This window comes from Callithrix jacchus, chromosome 7 (genome assembly GCF_049354715.1).
Source record: "Callithrix jacchus isolate 240 chromosome 7, calJac240_pri, whole genome shotgun sequence".
NCBI lineage: Eukaryota > Metazoa > Chordata > Mammalia > Primates > Cebidae > Callithrix > Callithrix jacchus.
Genome location: NC_133508.1, coordinates 152,752,725 through 152,765,829, shown reverse-complemented (window position 1 = coordinate 152,765,829; position 13,105 = coordinate 152,752,725). Strand labels below are relative to the sequence as shown.

At 38.2% G+C, this 13,105-nt stretch overlaps 1 protein-coding gene across 2 annotated transcripts; it reads left to right on the top strand.

Moving 5' to 3' along the window:
- Positions 1-2,504: 2,504 nt before the first annotated feature.
- On the top strand, positions 2,505-12,672 carry SIKE1 (suppressor of IKBKE 1). 2 transcript variants are annotated; one of them, XM_002751267.7, is made up of 5 exons: positions 2,505-2,740; positions 2,965-3,070; positions 3,834-3,976; positions 5,490-5,603; positions 7,554-12,672. In XM_002751267.7, the coding sequence occupies exons 1-5, from the start codon at positions 2,582-2,584 to the stop codon at positions 7,653-7,655; spliced, it is 624 nt and encodes a 207-aa protein (XP_002751313.1). In that variant the 5' UTR covers positions 2,505-2,581; the 3' UTR covers positions 7,656-12,672. The 2 variants fall into 2 exon arrangements, with proteins under 2 accessions (XP_002751313.1, XP_009000193.1); XM_009001945.5 differs by having other exon boundaries at positions 2,505-2,752.
- Positions 12,673-13,105: the final 433 nt, after the last annotated feature.

The window sequence follows — 13,105 nt, the reverse complement described above, 5'->3', positions numbered from 1 at the left end:
AAATAATTTTTGGCCAGTTGTGGTGGCTCACATCTGTAATCCCAGCACTTTGGGAGGCTGAGGAGGTGGATCACCTGATGTCAGGAGTTCGAGATCAGCCTGGCCAACGTGGAGAAACCTGGTCTCTACTAAAAATACAAAATTAGCCAGGCGTGGTGGCACGTGCCTGTAATCCCAGCTCTTTGAAAAGGTTCTTATGAGGTGATATTAACTAATCCTTGTGCTTTTGAGCTACAGGGCTTTACACATATCTCATCCAAAGAAGGCACCAACTCCTGTCAGTATCTGACACTAAACTGCAAAGGTGACAAAGTAAACTGCTTTCATGAGGCCCAGGGACAGTCTTGTGTTCAAAAACATTACAATTCATTTAACAATTTTGCCTCTATCTGAATTAGTATAATTTATTCAGTGCCTTGATACTAAATCATTTAAATGTTTAGCTACCTATGAACTTCCTTTCCTGTCATTCTCAAAAGTAGGCAGGGTTTATGACCTTTGTGTTCGAAATGTTACTTCTTTCTGTTTTGTTTTACCTACAGACTTTGAAACTATTCAATCCCTCCAGGCCAAAAGACTAAAACATAATATTGTAAGGGCCAATACTGAAGGCTCAAATTAGTTCAGCCCCTACAAAACAAGGATGGCACACAGATACCAACACAGCTCAACAAAATGCTTGCGGTTTGTACGGGTAATTGTGACAAGCCAAGATTACAGCAGCTCAATGCACGGAATTTATAGATAAGACAATTTTGTGACCTTGCCTTTTGGCTTTTGGTTTTTGGCTCTTAACAATCCTTAAGTGGGGGTTTAAGGTTAAAGAGTGCCTGCCCACCTTCCTCCACATCTGGCCTAGAACATTTAATTGACTATAAGTCTGTTAATCATAGGAGGGACATGATGGACTCAGGGCAGGTAGCACATCACCCTGGCATTGATATGGGACGAAATAAAAGTTTGGAAATTGATACTGTCTCTGGGATACCTTGACAAAAAAAAAAAAAAAAAAAAAAAAAAACGGAATGCTGTTTTGAAGGCATGAGCCTAACCACGCCCCATCTGCGAGCATGTGATCAGTAAAACTGCTTTCGTTTCACCGCACCTCGCTTCTCATGTTTTTGGCCTCTAAACAGCAAGCAGCCAGATGTGAGCCAGTTGCAATAGCAGCATTATTTACAATAGCAAAAGATGGAAGCAACCCACTGGATGAATGGATAAACAAAATGCAGAATATACAATACAATGGAGTATTATTCAGCCTTAAAAAGGAAGGAAAATATAATATGTGCTACTATATGGATAAAACTTGTGGACATAATGCTAAGTGAAATAAGGCAGTTACATAAATACAAATGCTGTATGATTTCACTCATGTCAGGTATTCAGGAAAGTAGCATGGTGGCTGCCAGGGGATGGGGAGAAGAAAGAATGAGGAGCTACTGTTTAATAATGCAGAACTTCAGTTTTGCAAGATGAAAGAGTTCTAGAGATGGATGCTGATGGTGGCTGTATAACAGTGTGAATGTACTGCTATTAATACTACTGAACTGTATGCTTAAAAATGGCTCAGATAGCCGGGCGCGGTGGCTCACACCTGTAATCCCAGCACTTTGGGAGGCCGAGGCGGGTGGATCACGACGTCAAGAGATCGAGACCATCCTGGTCAACATGGTGAAACCCCATCTCTACTAAAAATACAAAAAATTAGCTGGGCATGGTGGCGCGTGCCTGTAATCCCAGCTACTCAGGAGGCCGAGGCAGGAGAATTGCCTGAACCCAGGAGGCGGAGGTTGCGGTGAGCCGAGATCGCGCCATTGCACTCCAGCCTGGGTAACAAGAGTGAAACTCCATCTCAAAAAAAAAAAAGGCTGAGATATTAAATTTTATGTGTATTTTACCACGATTTTTAAAAAATTAAATGAAAATAGGTCAGGTGCGGTGATTCACGCCTATATTCCCAGCACTTTCGGAGGCCGAGGCAGACAGATCACTTGAGGCCAGGAGTTCCATACCAGCCTGGCCAACATGGTGAAACCCTGTCTCTACTAAAAATAACAAAAATTAGCCGCATGTGATGGCACATGCCTGTAGTCCCAGGTTCTTGGGAGGCTAATGCAGGGGGATCGCTTGAACCCGGGAAGCAAGGGTTTCAGTGAGCCGAGATCACGCCACTGCACTCCAGCCTGGGCAACAACAGCAAAATTCCGTCTCAAAAAACAAAAATTTTAAATTAAAAATTAAATGAAAATAAAAACTATGAGTAACAACCCACATCGATGAAAACCAGTAGGGAAAGGAGAACTTCCTACTGCCCAGTTAATCATGGCCTGACCAGCAGGCTGTGGGAATTGGAAACCAAGGGCGTGGCAAGGGCAGGTCTGGGGCTCCGCGCTGGGCAGGACTGCAAAGAAGCCACAGGTTCCAGCGGGTAAACCCGCAAACGGGACTGCTATTGCGCAGGCGCAAGACACCTTTTAAACGTGCCCGGAAGTGACGCTTGTAATGCTGAGACAGACTCCCAGATCTCAGCAAGTCGCGTAGCTGAGCCCGGCAGGTCCAGTGGGGTCGTGCCGCTGCTATGAGCTGCACCATCGAGAAGATCCTGACAGATGCCAAGACGCTGCTGGAGAGGCTGCGGGAGCACGATGCGGCCGCTGAGTCACTGGTGGATCAGTCGGCGGCGTTGCACCGGCGGGTAGCCTCTATGCGGGAGGCGGGGACGGCGCTTCCGGATCAGGTCAGGCAGAGGGTAGGAGTCCAGTGCTCTCGGATTCTGGGCACTGAAGGGTGGAGAGCGAGGTAAAGTGGGAACTCGGCCTGGAATTGATTCCGCGTCTCAGAGGGCGGCGGTGAGACATTTTTCCTGGGTCGGGGCTGAGAAACCTGCCCCGGAGCGCTGATTTCTGCCTCTTCAGTTGCATCTGCCGCTGTTCTCTACTTAGTCTGTCTCTGTTTGTCCAGTATCAAGAGGATGCATCCGATATGAAGGACATGTCCAAATACAAACCTCACATTCTGCTGTCCCAAGAGAACACACAGATTAGAGACTTGCAGCAGGAAAACAGAGGTTAGTCGGGCCTTTTCATATCTGGTAATAGTTTGAAAGGTATTGCAGAATTGCCCTAACCGTTCACAAAAATGTACATATATTTCCAGGTCAGTACTTTTAGTAGGCGAGTCTTCCTGTGCTGGCCCGGTAACAGCAAAGGTTTTTAGATTACCCTTTTCAAGATCATCTGACTGATTTTGTAGCAGCTTACCAAAGAGCTGCTAAGTAGAGTTGAATTCTTGCAAACTTTAATGTTTAATAAGTATTAATGAAAATAAACACTAAAGGTAAGGTTTAAGGTTTTGTTTATGTTCTTGTTCATGCAAGGGAAGCAGCAGAATGTTATTTTAAGGGTATATATTCTTCGGCTTGATTAGTATATTATTAATAATTGTAGTATTACTAGTTGTTTACCAGCGGGGTTTCACAGGTATCATTCTACTGTATTCTCCTATCTTCATTTTTAGCTATTTATTACAATGCAGTTAAGAAATACACTCAGAGACGCTAAATGATTTACTTACAAGTATTAACGAAGCAAGTTACAGAACTGAACTCAAACCCGTGTCTTCTGATGACATATCCTTTGTTGTTTCTGCTTCTCTGCCTAGAAAGTTATCTTTCACATAGACTTTAACTGTTCAGTTTTGTGGACTTAAACCCTGATTTACAGCTTTGGATTCATATTATCTCTATAGTGTTACAAAATTCCAACTGTTAAGACTTTGGATATGGGAGCGCTCTCTCAGACATCACTGCCAAGTTATTTTATTTTTGATAGAGCTCTGGGTTTCCTTGGAGGAACACCAGGATGCTTTGGAACTCATCATGAGCAAGTACCGGAAACAGATGTTACAGTTAATGGTTGCTAAAAAAGCTGTGGATGCCGAACCAGTCCTGAAAGCTCACCAGTCTCACTCTGCAGTAAGAAACTTTGAATAAATTCGAAATGAACTGAATTGAAATCTTGAGATTGTTCATTGTGTGCTTGTTTTTGTTTTGTTTTTTGAGATAGGGCCTGGCTCTGTCGACCAGGCTGAGGTACAGTGGCACGATCTCAGCTCACTGCAACCTCTGCCTCCTGGGCTCAAGCCATCCTCTCATCTCTGCCTCCTGAGTAGCTGGGACTACAGGTGTACACCACCATGCCCTGTTAATTTTTGTGTATGTGGTTTTTTGGTTTTTGGTAGAGATGAGGTTTCACTGTGTTGCCCAGGCTGGTTTGAAACTCCTGTGCTCAAGCAATCCATCTACGTTGGCCTTCCAAAGTGCTGGGGTTACAGGCATGAACCACTGTGCCTGGCCATGTGTGCTTGTTTTTGAAGAAAAGTAAGCTTGTTTTCCTTTCATGTTTATCACGTTTGTTGTTGATTTTGCCATGGCTTTGTAAAGATATGAATAGAAAGGAGGAGGATGGGGCTGCTCAGGTCCTTTTATTTGAGTAGGAGTAAGGTACCCCCTCCCTTACCAAGATCTCTTTTGAAGATGTTCATTAATTCTTAGCTCTCCCACCAAACATAATGCCAGTTAGTGTTGAAGATGCCCAGTAAACACTTGGTTGCTTATTCTTTATACATCTCACTTAAGCTCCTTTGTTGTAAGGAGCATGAATTCATATTTTATTCCTACCATAGTACCTGACATACAGCAGGCGGTCAGTAAACATTTTTTAAACTGAACTACATAGCATTATACCATGTTGTTAGGGAAGAGAAGTATGCTTTTTTTTAAAAAAAAAAACAAAAAAACAAGCATGGCATAGTTTCTATACTTTGCTTATGATCTAATTTGAGAGACTCAGTAATTATTCTTATGCTTGTAGGTGCTTCGTAGATGTCATTGTACATTCATGTGTACTGTATGATTTAAATCTAGATGTGTAGATTGGAGCCTACTATATGCTACTGTGAGATGCAGTGAAAGATAAGCTTCGTCTTAAACTCCATTGAATGCATTTTACTGACTTAAAAGTTTTAGGAAACAGATATTTTATAAATATTTGAATGGCTTTCATCTGGAATAGAAAAGTAGATTTTATTTTTTCTCTTATGGAGGAAAAAACTTGAACCTTGAAAGAGACAGAGTTTACTCAGATAGATAAACTTTCTAAGTGATATGTCCAAAGATGAAATGTAATAAGCTTCCTGCCAATTAACGTATTCAAATTTAAGTTAGCCACTTAGAGATAGTATCCAACATCCAATGGGTAGTTAAACTACAATTGATTTTTCAAAAAAAAAAAAATTATCTGTGAATACCACAAGGTCACTTGACTATGGCTTTATATCTGAGGACTAAAATTGTAGTGAAACTCCACTGTAACTTCTGTAACATAGATTAAATGAACTTTTAAAAATCATAACACACACACTCTTACGTTCTTTATTTCTATAGAACAAATGATTTTTTCACCTTTGTTTCCTTAATATCTCCACAGGAAATTGAGAGTCAGATTGACAGAATCTGTGAAATGGGAGAAGTGATGAGGAAAGCAGTTCAGGTGGATGATGACCAGTTTTGTAAGATTCAGGAAAAATTAGCCCAATTAGAGGTAAGATTGTTGTCATTTTGGGTTCACAGTATTTCAGAGTTTCCAGAGTCTGGAAGATACACCCTCACTGTCCTATCACTGTAATATATTGATGTTTTCTGTGTGTTTATGATTTAAAATTAAAACTCCTCCTTCATACCCTATGAAGAAAGAAAATATAGTAAACAGCAATCAAAGGAAATACCAACTATGTATTGGCAAGAAGTTGAGATATCATGCGAAGGTAGTGGGAGTGGAGGGGAGAAGTTATATGTGAGATAAAATCCTCATCTGCCATAATAAGAAGGGAAATAGGTAATACCTAACTAAAATCTTTGATCAGGAAATAGCAGTATAAATGTATTATTTAGAATTATGAATTAAATACCAAAAGAAATAGATAAAATAGTGGTTGCATTTGGGGTGCAAAGCCAAAGAACCGCTTGTATAAGCCATGTAGTCTTGATTTCTTAAAAGCTATGCTTATGTCATATTTTGATTAGAATAGGAATATGTTACAAAAAAGGGTTTGGGGTATAGTGTGCCCATAAAATTGTTAAGGAAAAACATTTCAATTTTGGGAGGTTAAGGCAAGTGAATTGCTTGAGCCCAAGAGTTCAAGAGCAGCCTGGGTAACATGGCGGGACCCTGTCTTTACAAAAAAAATACAGAAAATTAGCCAGGTGTGGTGGTGTGCTCCTGTAATCCCAGGTACTTGGCGACTGAGGTGGGAGGATCACATGAACCCAGGAAGTCGAGGTTTCAGTGAGCCACAATCACATGTACCACTGCACTCCAACTTGAGCGACAGAGTGAGACCGTCTCAAAAATTTAAAAGAAAAAAAAAAGCGAAGCATTTCAGTTACTGGTTTGAGTGCTGCTTATTACAAGGTGCTGTCCTGGGCCTTTTGACAAATACCAGAGAGAAAAAACAGGTACCTACCCAGAGTCTAGTGGAAGGAATAACCCTAGTACTTATATGATATGAAATAGTATGTGTAAGTGCTAGGAGACAGATACAAATACTGAAGGAAGCACTTCATGGGGTAGATTTATCGACTACAGGCTCTAATCTCTTAGTTACTCTATCTGCGGCTTCCACACATCTTGGTGAAGCTAAAAATGCTTTGGTTTACCAGAATTTTCTGCAGAGAATAAGGATGAAGAGTGCAAGCTACCCTGTCTAGAAATCGAAGGTAGTGACAGGTCCCAAGTAGTAATTAGGAGCCAGTGAAATGATAGAATGACCTTCTATTTGTCCCCAATTTCCTCACTTATGGAAATAGCCCTAAGGAAATGTGGGACAAGTTCTACTTTAATACTTCATGTAGAAAAAACATGACCACATTCAGACCCCAGCAGTATCACATCCAAGTTGTCTGAATTTTGACAACTTTTTGGAATTTTGTAAGACAGAGTATCCTCATCTTAAGTAGAATATGGATGTAGGCAATGATACCCTACCCTACGGGTTATTGTGGGATAACATATACAGTGCACCCATGCAGTACCCAGCTACATGCTTAATAAGCCCCTTTTCTTCCGTTTCTCTAGAACTGTAAGATATCCAGGAGTGGAGACTAATCAGAGTGAAATGATTATTAGGAATTTTTTAAATAAAATAAATAATAGTAAAACTGTGGGAACCATGAAAAATATAACAGTGAATTCCTCAGGTGGAGAGGGACCTTGTTTTTTGTTTTTCCTTTACAAGCCTCACAGTTGGTATATAGAAATTACTCAGTAAATTACTACTACAAAAGAGTATCATTGCCTACATTCTACATGTAAATGTTTGTTAAATGAATAAATAAGTAGTATTTAAGGAAATTCTCAATTCGTGGACTTTTTGTTTCCTTAAAATTTTTTTAATTAAAATAATGTTTTTTGCTCCTGGCCCAAAATAATGTGTTTTTATAACACAGTTTGACAGTAAAAAATACCAGAAATAAACATGCCTTTTTTTTCCAGCTTGAAAATAAGGAACTTCGAGAATTATTGTCCATCAGCAGTGAGTCTCTTCAAGCCAGAAAGGAAAACTCAATGGACACCACTTCACAAGCCATCAAATAACTGAGCTCTGAATGATGGCTGGAGATTGTCTATCAAAGAAGGAAGTTACTATCTTCCCATTCAAGTACTGTTCATTAAGTGTCTTGCCTCAGATTTGATTTAACCTTGATTACAGTTATCAGGTGGCAATTTAGAATTTCCAGTCAATATTGCTGTCCATGAAAACGGTTCTCAGATGTATTAATGTGGATACATGCTGAATTTCACTATTCCTTTCTCAAAGAGACTACTTTTAATTTTTATTTCTGGGACCTTGATTTATATAAACTGTGTTTTCAATTCATTGTTATTTTTCACATCTCTGAAACTTTGAGCATTTTTTTATAAGCCAGCAATTTTATTATGTATAGCATTGTAAAATACACTCCTAGGAAATTTTAGGAGAGATTTAACTTTTTAAATTTATTTGGCATAAACCTTGGTTTATCTTTTTTTTTTCATTTGATATAAATAATACAATTCCACAGAACTAAATCAGTTGATTCTCTGATTTGTAATGTCATTCGCCTGTGAAGTTTTAAGTCTCTCTGGTGCTAAGAATTGGCACTTTATGGCCTGGTGCCTTTGCTTTTAATTTGAGAGAACCTACTGCTAGTCCCAGGAAACATACTTGGAAATAAGTCAGCTATATTTTTCCCCAGTGATAGTATAGTTGTCATACATTGTTCAAAGTTCACATTGTTCAAAGCTGAGGAACTTGTCTTGTGTATGTGCATGCACACATGTAAGTGCACTTATTTCAAATACTAAAATTAGCTTTTATTAAATACAATCAGCCAAAAACACAAGAAAATCAAAAAACCCAAATATAATGAGTCAATTTTTCTTAGCTTTTTTTTTTGAGACAGAGTCTCACTCTGTTGCCAGGCTGGAGTGCAGTGACACGATCTCAGCTCACTGCAACCTCCAACTCCCTGGTTCAAGTGATTCTCCTGCCTCAGCCTCCCAAATAGCTGTGATTACAAGCACATGCCACCACGCCCAGCTAAGTTTTGGATTTTTAGTAGAGACAGCGTTTCAGTATGTTGGCCAGGATGGTGTCGATCTCCTGATGTCATGATCCACTCGCTTCAGCCTCCCTGAGTCAATTTTTCAATGTTATCCTACTAGTTCTACATTCTATTTTAACTTTTATATAATTTCCATGTTGTAGTTAAGAACTGTCACTTACTTGGATTAGATGCCTTTCACTCCTAGTACTAATAGTTGACTTTCTTTTTAGGTCTATTTTTTACATAAAAGTAGCTTTTTTTCTTTTTAAAGCTATATACAAAGGTAAGGAAGCAGTTTTATTACCTAATGAGAATTATTACACTCATAGTGCTATGTAGGCAACATTGAGATAAAAATGCCCAGTGGTCAGCTGGATTCACTCATCAAATCATTCCCGGTTCAGTTTACTCACATTTCACATTTATAAATTTCTTCATGTTACACTATTGTATTTAGATTTGCCCAGAATTCGTTGAAATAATGCTAAACTTGTATTTTCCAATAACATTAAGCAGCATAATGCATGGGAGAGACACAGTATTAAAAAGAGTTGTTAGTGCTGTATGTGATGTAATATTTCTTTCATACATCTATAAAGAACTAACTCCAGTTAAAACAACAGAATCTTTCAAAGATGTCCTAAAGCATCTGATCCCAGTAATACTAATGGATGTCACCTAGAGCACTGGGTGTTAATGAATAGTTATATGTCATTTAAGAATTTTTCAAATTTCTGTTCTAGATCCTGCATAGCATTTGACAAAAAAAACACCTCCAAATGTGAGTGTTTTTTCATTTCATTTCCCAAGAGTAAGTAATTAGCCCAGCTATTATCTGCCTTGCAGTGTACCTTAGGTGACCCCATAAGTCCATTCAGGAGACAGGTACTAGAGTACCATTTAGCAGCCATGGCCAAATCTACCATGGCTAGATTTCAGTGAAAATGATAAAATAATCAAATTAAGGTATAATATGGTATCCCTTTGTCTGCTTTATATTCCTTTAGAGCTGTTTATAAAGTTCTTTGTATCTCAAGCATCAGGATAAATCTGCATATTAACTTTTTCCCCTGGGAAATCAAAAGCCTGAGGTACAAGTCTAAGAAGCTTTTAATGCCCTGTATAATATAAATTCTGGCTGGTGTTAATGCTATGAAGATAATGTGTAGTTAGCAAATTGAGTGGGGGAGAAATGTTCTTCCTTTTAAATGGATTTTCAAGTTTCTTCTTCGGTGGCTGAAGAACTTACCTGGTTAAAATCTTAGTTCAAAATTATCTTTTCTAACAAAAATTGCATTTTTAGAAGATTAGTTAATTTTACTCACTAATAAGTCAAATTAGGAAATGCAGAGGTTTTTTTTTCATATATAAAAACATCGTCAAGTAGTCATCACAAGAATCATACATACTTTGTAATTAGCACAGTATAACTGTAGTGTAACTCTACAAATAGTACTTTATATTGGTGTAGTATTATATCAATATCTATAATTCTTAATTATTAACACTTTATGCATAATTAGATTCAAACATTGAAGGTTTATTTTAGTATTCTTCAAAATGTAGTTCCCTGACCTACTGAAATAGAACTTTGGAGATGGAGTTCAAGAATTTGTATTCTAATAATCATCCCAGACAATTCCTAAAGACACTCATTTAAAAATGTCTAGTCTAGGCCCCATTGTGTAATGATTAGCACTCTAAAAGATTAAAAAGAAGAAGTCTAGTCTATGTGCCAACTACTTCATTAATAGTTATGCATTTAAAAGTGAAAAATTCTGGTACAGGAGACAAGTGTATATATCATTATAATGCAGTGCGAGAAATCCATTATGTAAGTCTATAGGATACAGAAAAGGGACTTCAAACTTGAGAAATCAGTAGAAATAATAAATGAGTAGGAGGGAAGTAGAAAACCTTGGTGCCACAAAAGCAGAGTATATATGGTATTGCCAATAATGGCTACCATCTATTGAGTGCTTTACTATGTGTCAGGTACTGTATTATATAATCTCCACTTTAACTGTACCTCATTTTGCAGATACTCAGGCACAAGGAGGTGGTTATTTGTCCAAACTGGAACCAAGATTCAAACCCAGACAGTCTTAGGCACATCTTTAATCACTAACTTGAGATGCCTTTAAATGCCAAATACTGCGGGGAGTTCAAATGTTTCTTGAATAGCAAAATCTATTTTGATTAATAGTGCAACAGTGTGAAACACCACAGTTCATATATTAGAAAATATTATGAATTCAATAAATGAAGTCTTAGCTAATGAGATAGTGTTTTCTAGAATGGTATAGCTGAGAGTGTGTGTGCATTCAACTAAAGGGATAATGTAAAACCAGTGACTCAATATATTATACACAGGAAAAGGCAGTTGTGTCTTTCAAATCTGCCTCCTTACCATGTTGGCTTTCATCCCTCGTGCTGTTTTCTTGGGTTTGCTAGAAAGTTGTTGCTGAGCCAAATGTCATGCCATGTTTAAGGTAGGGAAGAAAAAATGGAAATGCCCTGTGCCAGCTACATATATCCCCTTTTATGAGGGAAAATAGAGCTTTCCCAGAAATTCCAAACGGATTTCCCCTTGACTTAATTGCCTACCCAGTTAAATGGCCACTGGTACCTGCAAAGAAAGCAGGGTACATAACTGTCCCAAATAAAATCAGTATTACCAAGAAGAAAGAATGCTGAGAAAGTAACTAACAGTATCTGTGACTGTTACATTGTCAAGTCCTTTCCCCTTGAATATAGTTTTGGAAGAATTAGCTGAAGGAGTGTGTTAATGTTGAATAGCCAAGAGCATGGACTGTAGCAAACATCTGTCATTTCTCTTTTAGCTGCCCAGTATCTTAACTCCTGTGTTTAGGGAATCCCTCAGCTAATGAGGCAGAGCATTCCACATTCCTCCCTCCTAAAGAATTTGAAACTACCAGGTAAATGTTTTCTCAGCCTCCTTTGCAGCCTTCAGCTTTAAAGTTAGTGATATAAAGAAGCAAGGAACCATGCAGATTCCTTTGAAGATGGTAACTAACAAAACTACTGCATTCATTTCCACAGAGGAGCAGCAAAAGTGGTTTAGTGATAATCTCTAATTCCTTTTTTTTTGGACAAGAGTCTTGCTCTGTCACCCAGGCTGGAGTACAGTGGCACTATCTCAGCTCACTGCAATCTCCGCCTTCTGCGTTCAAGCAATTCTCCTGCCTCATCCTTCCTCCCTCAGCTGGGATTACAAGTGCCCACCACCACGCCCGGCTAATTTTTGTATTTTTAGTAGAGATGGGGTTTCTCCATGTTGACAGGCTGGTCTGGAACTTCTGACCTCAGGTGATCTGCCCACCTCAGCCTCCCAAAGTGCTGGGATTATAGGCAAGAGTCACCATGCCTGGTCTGTAACCTCTAATTCTTGTTTGCTGGGTGTCCTAGAGATCCTGAGAATTACTTTTAATACAATCAGGGGTTTTTTGTTGTTGTTAAAACCTACCTGAATTGCTTATAACCAAGAACTCTGCTTGATAAAATAAGCATAGTTTTGGGAACAACCATACACATATAAATTTTATTAATACTTTACACATAATTTTTGACTTAAATGTAATTTGGATGCTTATAAAAGGGTAAATGTGGAATGCAAATAAACTATCAAGTATAATAACTCATCACCTAACTTAAGAATGACAACATTAGCAGAGCTTGCATTTCATCTATTTGAGCTCCTCTCCTATCTTTGCCCACCCCCCTGCCCTTTTTAATAGTTTTATTCACATGTAAAAACACCTGAAATACATATGTATCCCTAAAGTGACTTACTTTTTAGTTTTCTTTCTTTTTGAACTTCAAAAAAAAGTGTATCATACTCTATGTAGTCCAAGGATTTGATTCTTTTTTCACTTATCTCTAACATTCATATGTTTTATTGTTTTATATCTGTCATTTTCATGGATGTATATTTCATTGTTGGATCATACAACATATTGTTAAGGAATATATACATATATAATAAATTATACATTTTTTAAAAATCCTTGCTAATATCTTACTAATTTTTATCTCTCCTTTCCTCTGCCTCATTTATATTAAACACATTTAACTATAAGAGGTCATATTTCATATTCTGCAGTTATTTCAGTGATAGATCTCATGGCAACTTTCAGAGTGAATTAAGGGGTGTTATCTGCTAATACAGGAAAAAGCAGTTCGTGCTTTTGTTTTGTTGCTCCTGGAATGCTAAAGAGGAGGCAGAACCTTCAGAGCTTCAGTTAACTACAACTTCACTCAAAATTTCATCTAGCCTTGTAGAAATATGTATGGAACTAATTGATGAATTTTTGTATGTTACTGATTATAAGATTCTATTTCTTATTTTAATATCTTTGATATTGGGATATATCTTACATCAGAATCACAGGTTCTGATGTGGTTGACTGTAAGCATACACAAAATTGGTTTGCACTC